Genomic DNA, 20,778 nt, shown 5'->3' on the forward strand with positions numbered 1-20,778 from the left:
ACGGAATAATGTAGATAGAGAGCTAAAAATTGACACACATGCTTGGAATGACATGGGGTTTTGTTAGAATAAAAAAAAAAAAAAGTATTGCTAGACGCGTGAAAGACCTCTTGCGCGCGTCGTTTGGTGATGATCGTGTGCTCAGCCGCCACTTTCGTCATGATTGGCCTCACCGGTCCCCAGACCTCAGTCCGTGCGATTATTGGCTTTGGGGTTACTTGAAGTCGCAAGTGTATCTCTAGGGATGCTGAAAGACAACATCCGACGCCAATGCCTCACCACAACTCCGGACATGCTTTACAGTGCTGTTCACATTATTCCTCGACTACAGCTATTGTTGAGGAATGATGGTGGGCATATTGAGCATTTCCTGTAATGAACATCATCTTTGCTTTGTCTTACTTTGTTATGCTAATTATTGCTATTTTGATCAGATGAAGCGGTTTGTATTTTTTGGTTCTAATAAAACCCCATGTCATTCCAAGCATGTGTGTCAATTTGTACCTCTCTATCTACATTATTCCGTGATTTATTCAGTTTTCAAATTTATACTGACTTTTTGATCACCCGGTACATCGTAATGATGTCACACACATAGCGTGAGAGACTGGCTTACAGAGTTATTGCGGCAAACAAAATCTACGCAAATACACATCTAACAGTCAACCTTAGTATTCTTTAGAGAATATGCAAAGTTTACCTGGATGTATACATCATCTGCACAACAAAACAGAACCGCGCGTCTAGGTGATAAGTTATCGATGTCTAGGTTACTTCAAACGTCCAATCGCTGTGTGCTATCCAAGCCGTAAACACAACATCGCCCTACAAAACCAATCACTGACGACAAATAATATGGGCCACTCGTACAACCCAACAGCGCTCCACGTCTATGTGCCTAAGTTGATGCATACTTTCAGTCATTGTGTACAACACGTGCAGAAACATAGTTAAAACAGTGCGCAATATCATAACAGTCAACATAAAAGGACACTTTTATGTTATAAAAGGAATGCCTAAGTTTTATAAATGGCTATAGAAGTGTACAAAACGTAGAACGGAGTCTACGTGGCAGAGGCCAATGACATATTTTTAAAGATACAATAATAGTCGGAATAAGAAGATAAAAATGTATTATTGCCCTACAACTCAATAATTGACGGCAAATAACAGCAGATCACAATCGTTAAGTATGTAATACGTAATGGAGGTCCTAAATTGGATAAATACTTTTATAACTATACGGTACGTAGACTTAAGTTTACCTTAAATAAAAGGTACAATAACAGCAATACATATAGTTACAAATGCAATGTTGACCTATTGATCAATCACTGACGGCCAATTAACTATCCCTTCATATCGGCACTCGAAAAAATGCATTAACAATTGAGATATTTACCTGTGCAACAATTATTTTCTCTTTTTATAATATTTAAATGAAGAGTCTTTTACTCAAAAGCTATTTTCATGTGTCACTAGCATAAAAACTCAGACTTGAGATTTGTACCTACGTCTGACCACAATAGGTAGCCTAATGCTACAACTACTAAGAAATTTTATATTACATTTTGGTATTGCAGTACACACTTACCCACATTTCCAAGTTTTTGTGAAGTGAAACTTTTCCTGTTGTCTCTCAGTTCTTCTTTTTTTGGACGCTGGGAAATTTCTCTCTTCACCACATGAGGTCAATGGTGCATAATTCAACGACGCAATTGCTCGTGGCCCCCCGATGCAGTCCACCTTCAAAATTCTCCCCGTGATTGATGTAGGACATTTTCTTCATATCTGGGAGTCCTCAGAAGAATATTGTTTAATTTAGTGACACAGTGAACCAGGTATTTTCTCCAGATACATCTGCACCTCGGAGACGGACGTTTACAGCATCTTTCAGTGGCAGGGATACCGGTTGTAGGCAGTGAATTGCAACAGACAGATATTGGAAATGAACTCTTAAAAATGCCAAGGATGTAACATCCTTGTCGTTCTTAAGGGCCATCTTGCCTTTTCCATTAAAAGATGATTTACTAGAATCGAATGTGTCTACTACATCTTTGACATTTTGGTGGCATTCGACGTAATTTAAAGCTGCCAAGAGGCAGATGCTCAACGAATGGTTTCAGGTGGAAGGGGAATGTTTAGCGCTATTTGCTTAAAGGATTGGATGCGGGTAGGAGCTTTGAGAAGTACTTTCTTAATAGAGGAAATGATAATGTTAACCTTAGGAAAATTATTTCTGACTTCTCTGCTAGACACCATAGGCCACATCAAGGCAGGATCATAGTAGGGTAGAATTCTTTCAGTGTTGCTCCCGCTTTTAACATATTGGCAGCAGCACTGCTCTCGCTAACAGCAAAAATTTCTCGCTCCTGTTTTCTCCTGGCCATAGGATGCGCATGGCATACCTGACAGTTCGGACTACAGTACTGTGATTCGTTGTCTCCTAATCTTTTCACAGTAGTAGGTGGGGTTTTCCTGGTGCACTCGAATCTAACTTTCCCCACTACGACATTAGCTACAAATCTGCCACAAATGTCAGTGGTCTCATCGACTGGAAGCCAAGTATAGTGGTCACCGACGTCTGTTTTCTGTATCCGCAACAGCCTTTCCATACACCTGTTTCAAATATTTCTTCTGCAATGTCTGCTCATCTGGTATATTGCGTCCGGTGACACTCTCCAGGAAGCCGTTAAAAGTATGGTTTCTTAGCACCATCCATGGCACATTGGCCGACTCTACAGCCTCATACCCAATAAACACAAAGATGTTAGTTCAAGTTTGCATGGTTTTTCGAGACAAAGGTGTGTGGTGTACTACGTTCCGAGGAAATCTCACAGTTTACCTCTGATATAAGCAATGCAAAGTGATGACAGTATGCGTAAAAACAAGTGCCTGTAAAAAAAAAGTGACTTTCTGTACGCACACTAAGGGAGAACGGAGACGTGTGAACATCTATGCAACAAGCATAGTGTTGGGCGCAAAACACGCACATGGCCCCTTTAAATGTCCTAGATTTTAAACGTCTTCGCATTAAATTCCCATGTCATTTACAAAATGAACACCACTAAAAAAGAAATAATGGAAAGTATTTATGAAGGAGCTTAAAACAAACATATCATTGGAAATTTTGAAAGGACATTGTTTACATGTTGTAGACAGTTGTACAGAACACTTTCGATAACACTAAATGTATCCACTATTTTCCTTTTGCTTTGCTGTGACAGAGCGAGGTGGCGCAGTGATTAGCACACTGGACTCGCAATCGGGAGGACGACGATCAAACCCGCGTCCGGCAATTCTGATTTAGGTTTCCCGTGATTTCCCTAAATCGCTCCAGGCAAATGCCGGGATTGTTCCTTTGAAAGGGCACGGCCGACTTCTTCCCCGTCTTTTCCTAATCCGATGATACCGATGACCTCGCTGTCTGGTCTCCTCCGCCACAACAACCCAACCCAACCTTTTCTGTGAAGACCCATTGCGATCTCGCCGCTGCCTGCACTTCGTTTTGATATTGCGGCATACGTTCGTCTTTTGTTTTGATGGTAACAGGTTTGCGTGTATGTGTGTGTGTGTGTGTGTGTGTGTGTGTGTGTGTGTGTGTGTGTGTGTGTTTAAGGAGAGCTAATGTGTCCTAGCTTCTGTGTGGATAAATTATTGCTTTACTATGGTACAACTTTATGCACACGGAAGTTAGGACATACTGGGCATAAGCTCTCCTTACACACACATACAAAGACATATCTCTCTCTCTTTATTACACAAAAGTCGAAAAAAATTATAAAACCACACACACACACACACACACCAGTCGGAAAACACACACACACACAGAGCAGTAGCAGGCACCCCTGCAACCACAAAAACAAAAAAGGTGATGAATCTATCCTGCAATATCAAAACGAGGCACACGAAATGGAGAGATGGAAGTGGACCATCACAACAAACAAACCTGAATATACGTAGTGTTAGTGAAAGTGTTCTGTGATAAAATCTACCTCATATGTTAGAAGAACGAGAAGAACGACGTAAGAAACAAATACACCGAGAGTAACGACGATAATTTAATTCTGTTTATAACAGCCAATGAAAGCATGATAACTGTTCCTGAACGTAGTAGACAAAATTGTAAAAAAAAGGCATATTGTTACAGTGACCATTGAAGACGCTTTACAACAAAGTGAAGCTCGTTTTGTCTTAATAAGAATTTTATTACAGTTGCTAAAGACGGTATAACCCACGTAACTTGTAATACTGCGACCACAGAAAAAAGAGCCCTTGAAACAAAGAAGACAACGCATATTTGAAGAATATTACCCAAATTAGGGTAAATATTTACTCTTTGAAAAAGCTATTAATCTTTGACTTCTGAACTTAATCATATTTGTAAAAATGCATTTATTGGTTGATATGTTCTATGCAATACAATTCAGTGTACTGAAAACAATGCTCATACAATCATCAATGTGTTTAATCCATACTTGCGTAGCAGTATTATTAAATGTAACAATAACTCTGCCTGTTACGGTTTCACGACCAAACCGCTGAACCGATTTCGATGAAATACGATGTGGACATAGCTTGAACTCTGGGGAAGAACAAGGGCACCTTTAGAAACTAAAACATAATAATAAACCTCTAAGAGGGTGAAGTAGGGAATGGAACATACACTACTGGGCATTAAAATTGCTACACCACGAAGATGACGTGCTACAGACGCTAAATTTAACCGACAGGAAGAAGATGCTGTGATATGCAAATGATTAGCTTTTCAGAGCATTCACACAAGGTTGGCCGCCGGTGGCGACACCTACAACGTGCTGACATGAGGAAAGTTTCCAACCGATTTCTCATACACAAACAGCAGTTGACCGGCGTTGCCTGGTGAAACGTTGTTGTGATGCCTCGTGTACGGAGGAGAAATGCGTACCATCACGTTTCCGACTTTGATAAAGGTCGGATTGTAGCCTATGGCGATTGCGGTTTATCGTATCGCGACATTGCTGCTCGCGTTGGTCGAGATCCAATGACAATATGGAATCGGTGGGTTCAGGAGGGCAATACGGAACGCCGTGCTGAATCCCAACGGCCTCATATCACTAGCAGTGGAGATGACAGGCATCTTATCCGCATGGCTGTAACGGATCGTGCAGCCACGTCTCGATCCCTGAGTCAACAGATGGGGACGTTTGCAAGACGACAATCATCTGCACGAACAATTCGACGATGTTTGCAGCTGCATGGACTATCAGCTCGGAGACCATGGTTGCGGTTACTCTTGACGCTGCATCACAAACAGGAGCGCCTGCGATGGTGTACTCAACGACAAACCTGGGTGCACAAATGGCAAAACGCCATTTTTTCGGATGAATCCAGGTTCTGTTTACAGCATCATGATGGTCGCATCCGTGTTTGGCGACATCGCGATGAACGCACATTGGAAGCGTGTATTCGTCATCGCCATACTGGCGTATCACCCTGTGTGATGGTATGGTGTGCCATTGGTTACACGTCTCGGTCACCTCTTGTTCGCACTGACGGCACTTTGAACAGTGGACGTTACATTTCAGATGTGTTACAACCCATGGCTCTACCCTTCATCCGATCCCTGCGAAAGCTTACATTTCAGCAGGATAATGCACGGCCGCATGTTGTAGGTCCCGTACGGGCCTTTCTGGATATAGAAAATGTCCGACTGCTGCCCTGGCCAGCACATTCTCCAGATCTCTCACCAATTGAAAACGTCTGGCAAATGGTGGCCGAGAAACTAGCTCGTCACAATATGCCAGTCACTACTCTTGATGAACTGTGGTATCGTGTTGAAGTTGCATGGGCAGCTAGCTGTACCTGTACACGCTATTCAAGCTCTGTTTGACTCAATGCACAGGCGTATCAAGGCCGTTATTACGGCCAGAGGTGGTTGTTCTGGGTAGTGATTTCTCAGGATCTACGCACCCAAGTTGCGTGAAAATGTAATCACATGTCAGTTCTAGTATAATATATTTGTTCAATGAATACCCGTTTATCATCTGCATTTTTTCTTGGTGTAGCAATTTTAATGGCCAGTAGTGTATTATTTACACCAGTGAACATAAAAAATGTTAAAAACTCATTAAGTTTATTGCATGATATACATGCTGTATAATGTATAGCTGCTTCAGTAGCATAAAGCTTAGGTTTGCCGCTCCTGCCCACGCAGTGCAGTGCAGTGCGTATCGCTGCGCTGTGGACTGGGACAGTTGGGTGGGTGGGGGATGGGCCACGATGCGAACAGTGCTTACTCAAACACGCAGACACACGAGGGCTGCTGGCGTTATTGCATGTACAACAGCTTGCTTACTTACCGTCACTAATCATAACAACATTACTGATATACGTCTGCAGCTGCACTTAACAGCTTATATCCCGTATTATTAGAGAGAATGAAGTTGTTTCTGATGGATGAGGAACAGAAACAACAACTCAGCAGCAGTAGGAGGCGCAACAAAAACATGTGGAGAACTGGGACAACATTGCAGAAAATGAAGACACAGCACATACGTCCTAGCACAAAAGGCAACTAACGTTCACCATAGTGTGCTACTTGCAAGAGAAGTGTGTAAAACTCTTTCCAACGTTTTATGCATGAAATTTGTATTGAACTGATATATTTTAATTCTACAAAATATTTTGTGCTATAATTTTGAAACATTTATCTGCACTAATATTATGAAAAGGATAGTTGCTACTCACCATACAGAGGAGATGCTGAGTCGAAGATCGGCACAACATAAAGACTGTTGGAAAGTGAGCTTTCGCCCAACAAGGCCTTCTTCGAAATTAGACAAAACTCACACACACACACAAACATACATACACACACGCAAACACAACCCACACGCACATGACCACAGTCTCTGGAAGCTGAAGTCACTGCCAGAGAATGTGGTCGTGTGAGCGTGAATAGAATAAAGTAGTATGGTGACATGCACTGCTGGAAGTCCGTTGGGTTATAACTCAGTCGAATGGACTGAGGATGACTATTTACAGCTCAAACCTGTATGCAGTAATAATACTAAAAATAATCAGGTCGCGACTGATTGCTGTATTCCTATCCTTCCATATAATGATATACAGCCGCTGTGCACAACGGTTCCGTATGGAGTCAAAGTTGGTGAAAACTACACTACTGGCCATTAAAATTGCTACGCCAAGAAGAAATGCAGATGATAAAATATATCAGAACTGACATGTAATTACATTTTCACGCAATTTGGGTGCATAGATCCAGAGAAATCAGTACCCAGAACAACCACCTCTGGCCGTAAAACGGCCTTGATTCGCCTGGGCATTGAGTCAAACAGAGCTTGGATGGCGTGTACAGGTACAGCTGCCAATGCAGCTTCAACACGACACCACACTTCATCAAGTGTAGTGACTGGCGTATTGTGACGAGCCAGTTGCTCGGCCACCATTAACCAGACGTTTTCAATTGGTGAGAGATCTGGAGAATGTGCTGGCCACGGCAGCAGTCGAACATTTTCTGTATCCAGAAAGGCCCGTACATGTGGTCGTGCATTATCCTGCTGAAATATAGGTTTCGCAGGGATCGAATGAAGGGTAGAGCCACGGGTCGAAACACATCTTAAATGTTACGTCCACTGTACAAAGTGCCGTCAATGCGAACAAGAGGTGACCGAGACGTGTAACCAATGGCACCCCATACCATCACGCCGGGTGATACGCCAGTATGGCGGTGACGAATATACGCTTCCAATGTGCGATCACCGCGATGTCGCCAAACACGGATGCGACCATCATGATGCTGTAAACAGAACCTGGATTCATCCGAAAAAATGACGTTTTGTCATTCGTACACCCAGGTTCGTCGTTGAGTACGCCATCGCAGGCGCTCCTGTCTGTGACGCAGCGTCAAGTGTAACGGCAGCCATGGTCTCCGAGTTGATAGTCCATGCTGCTGCAAACGTCGTCGAACTGTTCGTGCAGGTGGTTGTTGTCTTGCAAACGTCCCCATCTGTTGACTCAGGGATCGAGACGTGGCTGCACGATCCGTTACAGCCATGCGGATAAGATGCCTGTCATCTCCACTGCTAGTGATATGAGGCCGTTGGGATTCAGCACGGCGTTCCGTATTGCCCTCCTGAACCCACCGATTCCATATTGTCATTGGATCTCGACCAACGCGAGCAGCAATGTCGCGATACGATAAACCGCATTCGCCATAGGCTACAATCCGACCTTTATCAAAGTCGGAAACGTGATGGTACGCATTTCTCCTCCGTACACGTCAGCCCCGGTAGCGGACAGTCTGCCGCCGGCAGTGCTGCGAGGCGGTCACGCGCCAGAGCGCTGCGGGCGAGGCGCGCACGGTGTGTTTGTGTTTACTTCGGCCGCTGTAAGTGCCGTTTTCCTTCTAGACCACCATGGCGCACAACTATCGGAAGAAGACATTACGTTTCAACTTTTGTTCCGACTTCGCCCGACCCAAGGCCCTGGAGGTAGAACGATTTATACGCGATGAAGTTAAAATACCACCAACAGATCTAATTGGCATCCACTTGTCCATAGTTAGCAGTACCGTCTACGTCAAAATGATCAACGATGCGGCGTGCGACAAGGTGCTTCAAGAGGCAAAACGTGGACTGCGCTTCTGTCATTCCGACGGCAACGTCGGACCCGTTACCGTCGATCACGCAGGTCTCGGCACACGGACGATAAGGATCTTCGAACTGCCGTTCGAACTACCTGCAGACGTCGTCATCGAGGCGCTCCGTCCCTATGGCAACGTTCTGGAACATGTTGCCGAACGATGGGTCCAATTTCAGACCTATCCAGTTTTAAACGGTGTTAGACAGGTCCGCATCGAGTTGCAGAAACACGTGCCTTCCTATCTACGTATCGGAGGCTGCCGTGCCATTATAATGTACGACGGCCAACCTCGGACCTGTTCCGGTTGCGGGAAAGAAGGTCACCTACGGTCTGAATGCATTCAACGACGTGTCGCGCAGCTCCCGTTGTCGGAAGCGTCCGTCACACCCACGATGACCGCCCTACCGGTCACTTACGCAGCGGCTCTTGCCACGTCTACAGTTTCGTCCAGTCCGTCGCCCGGTCCTTCCGATCGGCACGTCCCACCGTCCCAGTCACCAACGGACGGTACAGACGTCCCGCCGGACAATCTTGCCGCCGAACAGGCTCCCACACCGGACGCTGAGGAGACCAGTACATCTTCACAACACCTGTTTGACAATCTCATTGTACCCACCGACGCCTTCGAACCAGGTCGACGCTCCTCCTTGCCGTCGTCCGACACTGAGGAACACGTGCGCAAACAACGCTCGCCACGTAGGCGCAAACGCCGTCGCCGTTCCCCCACGGGCTCTCAGAGCGTTGCCACCCGCGACGACGACGACGACACCCAAGCAGCCGACATTTTCACGCAGAGGTCGGCGGACAACTTTCACGATGAACAAGACGTTTCGCAGGACGGGACCACTATGGAGGTCGCCACGCACAATGTAACGATCGGTGCGCCGGTTGAGACGCCTGTCTCCCCGCCGACAACTCCAGATCTCTCTCACCACGACGCAATTCCCATGGACATTGGACAGACCCACGGCACAGGAGCATGGGCCGACGACATTGAGGAAGGTACGCCCCCTCCTCCGGATGAGTTACCTCCGCCGGACGAGGCTGCCTGTTAACATCAAAAGCGAGGCATTGCAGCTGATGGGACGGGACTTCCTGTCGGTGCCCTCCTCTTACTTCCCTTGGTGATGGTAGATGCGCGTCCACCACCACTGAAACAAACATACCGGTTTGCCACACTGAACATCAACATGATCGGCACTGCACCCAAGCTGCAACTCCTATGTGACATGCTTCGGGCCTCTGACGTCGACGTCGCCCTTCTTCAGGAAGTACGCGTTGCCACACTACCACCAGTCTACGGCTACGACTCATACACGTCCACATGTGATGAATCAGGGCGTGGAGTGGCTTTCTACATACGCGAAGGAATCCCACTCACGGACACGACAATCCTTCCCTGTGGAAGAGGCATGGCTGTTACCATCTTCGATACGCGCGTCATCAATATCTACGCTCCGTCTGGCTCCACGAACCGTCGGCAGCGGTCCACTTTCTTCGGACATGACGTGGCGCCCCTGTTTTCTGGACGCTATGATCGCCTTATCATGGGAGGCGATTTCAACTGTGTCCTCCATCCGCAGGACCAAGTACCTGGTTATTCGCCATGCCCGGCGCTGCTCACCTTAATCGAAGATTTTCATCTGGTGGACGTTTGGGAGAAAATTCATGGCAATACCCCCGGTTTTACCCATTATACAGCACATTCTGCGAGCAGACTGGACCGGTTTTATGTCTCTGCTCACCTCGGCAATGAAGTCGCCCAAGCTGAACGATGGCCCCTTGCATTTTCGGACCATTGCGCCGTCATTTGCTCCCTGGCTCTGCCACCTCAGTCAGTGTGGCGCAGCAGAGGTTACTGGAAGCTTAATACCTCCCTCCTTAATGATCCACACTGCCGACAATGTATTGCCGCTACATGGGCGTCTTGCGAAAGACGCCTTCCGCAGTACACATCCACGTTCCATTGGTGGCTCAAATGTGCCAAACCTGCGATCAGAAAGGCCTTCATACAATGTGGCAAGGAAGCAGCAGCATGGCATCGAGACACCACAAATTTTCACTACGCGGTCCTCCGTGAGCTCGATGCGCTCCCTCCATCACCTGACACCCACAGGGAACGACAACGTACTAAAGCTCGTCTCCTCTCTCTTCAACGTGCACGACTGCATGGTGTCGTGGTGCGTTCCCGACGACAAGACCTCCTCCACGACGAAACCCCATCCACAATCCATGCCGCATCCGACCATAGTCGTCGACGTCGGCTTTTCGTCCCCAACATCACGACCTCCGATGGTGTTCACCACACAACACAGGCGGCGGTCGTGTCCGCCTTTGCTGAACATTATCGCCAATTTTATGATGATGAAGCGATGGCGACGCCCATTCCTGATGATCTCCGTCCTTCCCCTGAACGGACCCTTACCGTAGCGGAGTCAACGTCCATGATGTCTGCAATCACCGCAGAAGAGGTGGTAGAAGCGATCAACAAAGGGGCCAAGAACAAATCACCCGGACCAGATGGTCTCCCAGTGGAGTTTTACCGGGCGTTCACCACGTTAATGCTTCCTCGCTGGACGGAAATGATTCAGGAACTCTTTACTCCGTCCTTCCCAATTCCACCTGAATTCGTCACTGGCATTCTTCTACCTGTGCCTAAACCGAAGGGAGGGTCTCATGTCTCTGCATATCGCCCCCTTACACTACTGAATGCAGACTATAAAATCTATGCACGCCTCTTAGCAGCGCGCATACGCACCGTCTTACCTACGGTCCTTTCTCCTGAGCAGACTGCACGTGGTTGTGGGGCCACCTTACAAACAGCCCTGGGAGAATGCCGTGACCTCATTGCACTGGCGTCGGTTTGTCGCCTTCGTGCAGCACTGGTATCCGTCGATTTCACGAGTGCCTTTGATCGCGTTCGACACCCTTTCCTCCTCATGGTGGCGACACGTATGGGGTTCCCATTGCTTTTTGTCGATGCCATTCGCCGGTTACTCCTTCCCGCGGTCTCGGTGGTACAAGTCAATGGGAGGCTTGTAGGACCGATTCCTATACGCCGCTCTGTGCGTCAAGGATGCCCTATGTCTACTTTACTGTATGCCATTGCACTTGAGCCCCTCATCACTGGACTTACCTCTAGACTGCAGGGCCTCACTTTGCGTGACCACACCTTTCACTGTAGGGCTTATGCGGACGATCTCCTCTTTCTCACCTGCTCCTCCACGGAACTCAATGACGCCATCCAATGGATCCAGCAGTATGGACGTCTTTCTGGTAGCATTCTTAATGTCCGTAAATCGACTATGATGCACATTGGGCGCGGCCTCCCGGCTATGGTGCCGACCCCACTCCCAGTTAGTGCCACCCTTCGTTACTTGGGTATCGAATTTACGAGTTCCACACACCGCACAGTGGCCCTGGCTTACCGGCGGCTTTTGCAGTCGATTCGGCACCATGTCCGCGGTCAAGTGCACCGTAACTTAAATCAACTCCAACGTGTGTCCTATGTAAACACCTATGTCGCCCCTAAACTGGTACACGTCGCCCAGATCCTCCCACTGCCGTTACTCCTTGGCCGCCGCATCCAATCAGCCTTTGGATATTTCGTGTCAGCAGGGGCACTTTTCAAAGTCCGCTACAACACTCTAACACTGCCTCCTGCAAAAGGTGGCCTCGGACTCATCAACGTGCGGGCACGCTCTTCTGCACTCTTTGTCCACACTCTGTTGCGGCACTGGCAGGGGCCGGTCCCGTCTTTAACACGCTGTCTCTTAGATATCCTCCGACCAGCTTCCCTCGATCCACCGATCAATGTGGCGCCTATTTCTCCATTATTGTACTACGTCGCCAATTGTTTCATAGAACTCAGCTACGTTCGGGCCGATCTTCCAGTCACCCGTCCTCCCCGTACAAAAGATTATTATCGTTTGTTTATGCTGTCCAACCCTTGCGACCCCATGGTGCTACAGCATCCTGACATTAACTGGCGCACGGTTTGGGGGTGTGTGCATGCACCCTTTTTACCGTCGTCTGTGTCTGCACTCTGGTATGTTTTAGTCTATGGGAAATTCCCGACTAATAGTCGACTTTACCGCATAGGACTGGCCACCTCCCCACTCTGCCCTGACTGTCAGCTCGAAGACACCGACGAGCACCGTCTTACGTGCCCCCTGAAACAAAACGTATGGCTCCTCATCCAACGAATCGTGGGCTTTTACCTCCGTGCCCCGCCAACGACGGTAACCCCGGATTTCCTGTTGTTGCCCCAGACATTTCACTACCCTCTTGCTAAGCACCATACCCTAATCTGGTTTCGAGGACAGGCTTTAGAATATCTCTTTCGGAGTGGTCCGCATACAGTCCTTGACTTCTGGTACAAAGTTGTGACCGCGCATAGCACCCTCACCCGAAAACCATCTTACCGACAAACTTTTGCCGGTTATCTCCGCAGCGTCTTTCTTGACCCCCCTCAAAGTTGGGGTGTACCATGCCTACCTGTCACATGATGCAACACCCATATCCACGTTCTCATGCATCGACCAAAAACAAACACAATTTTATTTATTTATTTATTTATTTATTTTACAAAAAGGAAGAAGACAGAATATGTTATATTTTGTTGTATTTAATGTTTTTCTTTTTTAATATTTTTTTTGTTTAACTAACAGTCATTTGTATATTTTTAAATGGTACCTTGAAGAACTCTTGCATAGTGAATATATATGTACCTTTAGTTTGTTCAATACAAATTTTTAAACAAAAACAAAAACAAAAAAAACAAAAAAAAAAGGAAAACTGGATATGTTCTAATTTGTTGTATTTCATGTTATTCTAATAATTTGTTTACCTAACACTCCTTTGTATATGTTTAACTGGTACCTTGAAGAACTTTTGCTTTGTGTATATATATATATGTACTCTCCGTTTGTTCCACACAAAAAAAAAAAAAAAAGTGGTCAGCGTGAAAAAAAAAAAAAAAAAAAAAAAAAAAAAAAAAAAAAAAAAGTGGTCAGCATGACAGACTGTCAATCCTAAGGGCCCGGGTTCGATTCCCGGCTGGGTCGGAAATTTTCTTCGCTCAGGGACTGGGTGTTGTGTTGTCCTAATCATCATCATTTCATCCCCATCGACACGCAGGTCGCCGAAGTGGCGTCAAATCGAAAGACCTGCACCAGGCGAACGGTCTACCCGACGGGAGGCCCTGGCCACACGACATTTCCATTTATTTCCTCCGTACACGAGGCATCACAACAACGTTTCACCAGGCAACGCCGGTCAATTGCTGTTTGTGTATGAGAAATCGGTTGAAAACTTTCCTCATGTCGCACGTTGTAGGTGTCGCCACCGGCGCCAACCTTGTGTGAATGCTCTGAAAAGCTAATCATTTGCATACCGCAGCCTCTTTTTCCTGTCGGTTAAATTTCGCGTCTGTAGCACGTCATCTTCGTGGTGAAGCAATTTTAATGGCCAGTAGTGTATTTTCTTCTTTCTCTGGAGGAATCCCAGATATGACTTTGGTTTCAATTACTTCGAACTGCAACTGTTCTGACAAGAAATCAGGAATCCAGTAATATGTAGTTGAAATTATGCCATGATATTGTCCATTAGGAAAATGACGCACAATTTTCGTCCTTCTTTTTTCAGTGTTTCACTCATCGATACCTGGGTTGGAAGATAAACGTCCTGGACAGGTGCGACGCCAGCGGTAGCGCTAGCGAGCCGGTGGCTGCGAGCGTCAACCGCGGGCCCCAAGACCCGCCCGCTTACGACGATTCTGAGGAGGGCGAACTGCAGCCCGGGGCCAGCATCCGCGTCTCCACCAGGGTCAAGCCGAACGGCGTCTTCTACCACAACAGCAAGACTGCGAGCGACGGAAAAGGAGACGCGTTCGAGGTATTCTACGGTAACACCCAAGACAACGTGACACCCTACGCGTACTCCACAATTGGGAAGGATGATGAAGATGATGATGAAGACGAGAGGCACATCTCGTCAGACATCGACGAATTCGCCGCGTCCCCAGGTAAAAATCCTTTAGCCGCACCATCACAGCAGGCCAGTGTCGAATTTCATCGGGAATCGGAGAAACTGGGTACAAAATCTGAACAACACGCTGGTGAAGGAGCAGACGCGAAAACTGACAAAACCAAAGGCGACGATGCCACGAGGGGCGCGGAAACGGACGTATCCCGCTGGAAAGAGAGCTACCACTCCAGTCACGGAGAACTGACGCCTGTCGATCCAATGAGGAGGCCGGTGATCCACGCAACCACTCCTTACTCATTGGCCGCCCACACCGACCGCGGGGCGGAAGTTTCTTCCCAAGCACCACTGAGAACGCAGGACACCCTGCAGGAGCTGAAACACGAACCAGTTCCTCCGACAGGTACTGTGCGACAGTCGGAAACACCCAAACCGGGAAATGGAGACGGAACGGGTCCCAAAATTGAATCTGCTGGAGCCAACCTAGACGGACAATCCTCTACAGAACTGACTACCGCAAAACAGACAATTCCGGCCTCAAAACTGCCAACAAGTGGGCTGTACACGCAAGCGATAAGTTATAGACCTCAACAGATGCACCTTTCGTTTCGAAGACCCGTCCCTCACCATTCCCCGCCCCATATGCACGGGCCCTTAATCCCAGCTGCAATGAGGAAGCCGTACATATCAACAGTAGCGCCGCAAAATTATGCACTCGGTATGAAGAAACATTATTACAGGACGCCAAACATGGGCACATATAGACCATTAGTAAGTTCCTCTGTATACCAGAGGCCGTTAACTTTATATCCTAGCAGTCCGAGAACCATACCATCTATGACGACTTACCAAAGACAGACAACATTCTCACAGAGAAATGTGCAACGAGTAACTGCAACTCCAACTAACAGATTGGAGAATGTGACCAAACTGCCGTCATTGGTGGCGCAGCGAGTCGCACCCAAAGTTACGCCCCCTGCAGTACATGTAGTCTCAGCTAACAAACCGCAATCACAGGAGAATGCCGAAAGCAAATTACCTGCAACATTCGCGTCGGCAGCGACACAGGGCGGAGATGAACCGTCGGCATTGATGCCTGCAGCTGTAAACACGGGTTTCCACCCCGAATCTGTTATTGTGGAAGGCGGCTTTAAGCCCATAACACAGAAAAACGCAGCTGCTCAAGACAGATCATCTGCCGAAAGCGAAACTCTCGCGGAATCTTCTGAAAGGCTAGACGCGGAATTGCTGTCTGATGTAGTTGCAGAATCTTCGGAAGAGAGCAAGAATGAAAACCCATTTAAAGGTCAGAGACCAGAACTGTTCGAACCAATGTTTATTCCTTCCCCTCCTGATAGAATAATTAACAGCAATACTTCAAACGTGAATCTCAAAAAACCTGTTTCGCTGCCAGACGATCTAATACCACCGGCAGCCAGCATCCATCACAGAAACAGTGGCCAACCTCTACGAAGCCCACCACATTTATTCGCAAATAGACCTAGACCAGGTAATGTCCGTAGACCATTGTATCCTAACAACAATGCTGGAACATTTAGAGTTCCACCTCGAGGTAACGTCCCCTCTTTCAGGCACCAGCAAAAGTCTGAAGAATCTCAAGATGAAACACCAATGGCTGCTGAACGTTTAGATACATATTATCTACCTCCAGTTGAATATAAAGCTAGTTCTGTAAGAAATCATCAGCCAAGTATATCGCCCAGTATCGACGCCACAATTGCTCCCGGTACAGTAGTAACATACGATGGGAAGTCCGTGGTAGATGCGTCTCTAGCGTCCTCTATTTCTAACCCTCCTGGAGAATCCTCATCCAATTATCGGAGTCCCTCTGGCACTGCTGCCCTTATTAGAGAGCTACCACAGTTTGGGCCATTCCGTGGAGAAATTCCTCCACCTGTACCTGCTGTAGTGCAGACAGAAAACATACCACAACTCAGAATTCAGAATCAAAAGCGGGCACAAACCTTACCACTGCATTTTTCTCCTGGTGATTCACAACGCTCAGCTGGTGAACAGAAAACGAATTATCCAGGCTCTCATTCGGCTCGAAGCACACGGCTGTCTTTGGTCAGACAGGTAGAAAGTACGGATGAGGCTTCTTCAGATCTCACGCCAGAAGCCTCAGAGATAAAAGAATTCTTAATTCCCGTAAAAACAAGAAAATTTAAAACCGCAAAGAAAGTGGCAATACCAGTTGCTGAGAGCACAGATGAACTTAGTGGCTTCAAAAGTGAGGAAATGGTTTCAACAGACAAAACAGTCTCGAGTAAGGACATTAGTCAGCACACCGAACCTACACAACAAATAAATCAAACTAGTTTTGTGCCAAGGGTAAATCCACACAACACCTCCAGAGGGCTCAGTCGGAACAAACGCTCACCTGTTCCACATCACGAACCAGGTCATCATGTTAGTGATAAGGATGATGACCAGGAAGAAGACAGGCAACACATACATGTAGAGGACATGCGAGTTGGCAACAGGGGTAAAGCTGTAAATGGTTCTCCATATACGGTCCACAGAGAAAGCATGGCATTAATACTGTGTCTGGTAGCCACTTTTGTTTGGTTGTAATGTAAATATATGCCTTCTGTGCTCCTTTTAACAGTTGAGTCAGGGTAAACAGAGAACTGTTAAGTGATCTTCTGTTATGTTTTCTTCATTTTAAAAGTGATTACCATCCTTGTCAAACAATTGTGTAGTACTGACAGAAGAAACTATTAGAAGTTCCTAGCAGAGTCAGCAACAGCACAGAGTGATGTATTATCATTGCAAATTTAATAAACATGTACTCTACCACGTCTGAGCTCAAAATCACAACAAATTGTTTTCATGAGTATTATGAAGTATTAAGAAAAAAGTTCGCTAATCATTCAGTTGCTTGAAATTACATACTGAACCATTGTGTACTGCCACATTATCATTTTGAAATTCAAGTGCACTTTTGATGTAATTTAAACCATATTTATTACACATTTCATCCTCAGCATTTATTTATTATAATTCATTTTACAATTTCATGCAAATGTTATGCAGGTAGTTACAAGTGACAATACATACGTACTAAGTATTATGCATGCTAACAATAAATTTGGAAATTCACCTTTCAATGTACATCACACAAACAAATTCAGCTATTTATTAAGCATCAACTATATTTCTCAAGGAAACCTAGAGCAATTCATTATGTATATCTGAAACTTGTCATTCCATTCCAGTTAAAACATAGATGCCTGAATGGAAGTATAATACTTAATACATGCATTTATTAAAATTCTGATCAAATTAAACAATAGTACTCTGTATATGTGTAGCGTTGTTATTTTTTAATCATTGTGATCATCATGTTTATTCTTATTACTTAGAAATTAATGAAGTATACTCGCCAATGATTTGTTTCTCAATGTATCATTACAAATGTCCACATTTTCACCACTCTGCACATCAACTATAGTAATAGTATCAATGACATATGTACTATATCACATTATATCAGCAGGAGCTCATACAAAAATATCTGCTCAAAATATTTCACATTTAGTTAACTCATTTTATAAGCTAAGTTTTCTTTATTCTTTTTTTACATTTTGAAGATTAAATAAGAAATAAAAGTCATAATTATAAATAACTAAGCCAGTTATTATTAATTATACTATGACATGCTGTAATTTATTGATTTCATTGCGGTCAGAAGAAAGTAATACTTAATGCTCGTTCAGTATTGTTGTTTGTTCATTCTTCATTATGTACCATTCTGACCATATATTCTGAGCTAGACTGCAGAAATGTTGCCTTGATTTCATATTTATATTGGTGACCAAACTGCTCATTCCTTATTCTGCCTTGTGCAAATATAAATGTTTGTAAACATTACTATGACTGAAAACTGACAGTGTTATTCTTCAAAATACAAAAAATTAATACTGATAGCAAAGTAACATACCTAAAAGTTGTTACTGCTGTTCAGATTTGTAAGTCTTTACTATTCTTTACAAATAGAACAATGCAACTGGAGCACCTAAAAAAAGATTCAAAAACAGCAATTTCATTTATATTGCATTAAAATGGGTTCCAGGAATCTAAAATTTCCATCTACTTCAATTTTTCCTAATAAACGGTAAAAATAACATTTACTCTATCTGACAGGTTGTTCAGAACTGTGGAAGTCTGTCCTCAAGTAATTTTACTAATAGAGAAAGAGCTATTTTTCGTTTATACTGGATTATAATGAAACCAATATTGAAATGTACATATAATTAATTTCTTGTTGTTTTTTTTTATACAATGTCTAGTAGTAAGTCTCTACTTTCTTGTTCCAAGAATCATATTTTTGTACTTTTCAGAACTTGATATCAGTATATCCTTAAAGTAGATTTTATTTTTGATACAGTGTACAAATTATAACTGCCAAACTGAACTGTTAACATATATGCATCAAATATATCAAATTATTGTAAATATTCTGATGTAAAATAGGAAATAAAAGTAAATTAAATCAGCACAAAATGATTTAAAGAATTCCTGTTTAGGTGTTAAGATTCAGTGCTACACATCAAACACAAGACAGGTAATTGCATTACTCATCTATAAGCCAAAATTGTGTGCACCTTGCGCTGAATACATTGGACAATACTATTCCTTACTCTTTCATTTTTTATGATAGCAGACATAATAGCAATACAAATCAAAGGGAAAGAACTTTCAGGGTTTCAGAACAGTGGGTATCAATGAAGTAACCCGGAATGGAAGCAAAGCAGCTGTCTTCAAGATGCTTTAACTACATATATTAGACTACACTCACACGCAACTGAATTAGGCACAAATACCTAGTATCATATAGCATCCCTCTTTGTTTTGGTGAGAAAGTGATGCATCATGGCATGGTCACCAAGTAATACAAAAAGCATGGAGAAATCTTCGATTGTCAATTAACGATTTCTCAGGCTCAGAGGGTGATGAGAGCTGAGACCAAGGTATGCATATCTCACTTAGTATTCAAGTGGGACTGAGGTCAGGTGACACAGGTAGCCAATCGAGCATCCTCAAACCATTCTGCCAAAATTCTGGAATTAATGGGTAGTGCACAATCGTCCTAAATGTCCATGTCACATTCAGGGTAGTACAGAAAAACATACAGAAGCACATGAAGAGAAAGATGGTTCTGTATCATTCACTGACGAGGCATAATGGCTGATATTCCAGAGACCCATTTTATCCCTTGAAAACACCTCCCACATGACAAAAAAAATCCACCATCTCGCTGATGGTGCCCTATTCCAATCATTGGTATTCAAGGTGCAACAAACAGAGGGATGCATGCAAAGCTGTGTTTTTTCGGCTCGCAGCAGGGACATGTCATGAATGGTATAGCTGCTCACCAGTTATTGTAATTCACCTTTTTATGGAAGAGTGATCTGCTGCACAGTAGACCAACTATCCACTATTACAAGACACACAGTGAAAGATAACTCCTGTCATCACAGTGTTGCTCCTTAAGCCCATTAGATGAGACTAGAGGCAGTTGTTTCTCGTAATTCAATGTACTCACGGCACATCTTCATCAGGGCAGCACATAACATTCTAAGGATATTATTGGCTTTCATTACAGCTTCTTCTAGGAGAAGAGGTTAAATGCTTTTTAAATATTGTTCACTTTTCGTGGCGATAGTATAACAATAATCATTTATAAGAGCAGCACGCTATATGTGCTGATGTGTATCCAGAAACCACACAATATTACTTATACGAACAGCTTATAGGGATAAAGTACAGAGGCAACTGAAAAAGAAGATTAAAGTGTGTTATCCATCCTACAAGGATGAATGATTATGGATTCATTTATATCACACATAGAGCTGGAAAATATTGGCTGCTTTACTGATTTGGAAATGGATGGAATAGTATTCCTGACAGCAAACAGCTACCAATGAGAAATGTCTCACGTTTCATCAATGCATTAGAAATGGTATTAGCAAACTTATGAAAACTTAACTGGAAAGTCATTACCTGCGGAGACTATAATATTGATATTCTGTCAGCGAGAAATACTGTAGATCAGTTATAGTCATTTAATGTCCACTTCCGGAGAATTTCTATCAGCACATATCCTAATGACGTTTTAAT

General features: G+C 44.6%; 1 protein-coding gene across 1 annotated transcript in view; it reads left to right on the forward strand.

Annotated features, from left to right (window-relative positions):
• Window positions 1-19,148, forward strand: part of LOC124607321 (protein Skeletor, isoforms D/E-like) — a 341,628-nt gene extending 322,480 nt beyond the window's left edge. Inside the window, exon 14 of the mRNA XM_047139621.1 lies at window positions 14,296-19,148. Within this exon, the coding sequence (XP_046995577.1) occupies window positions 14,296-17,229 (2,934 nt within the window). The 3' untranslated portion in view covers window positions 17,230-19,148. The remainder of the gene's footprint in view (window positions 1-14,295) is intronic.
• Window positions 19,149-20,778: the final 1,630 nt, after the last annotated feature.

This window comes from Schistocerca americana, chromosome 3, assembly GCF_021461395.2.
Source record: "Schistocerca americana isolate TAMUIC-IGC-003095 chromosome 3, iqSchAmer2.1, whole genome shotgun sequence".
Taxonomy (NCBI): domain Eukaryota; kingdom Metazoa; phylum Arthropoda; class Insecta; order Orthoptera; family Acrididae; genus Schistocerca; species Schistocerca americana.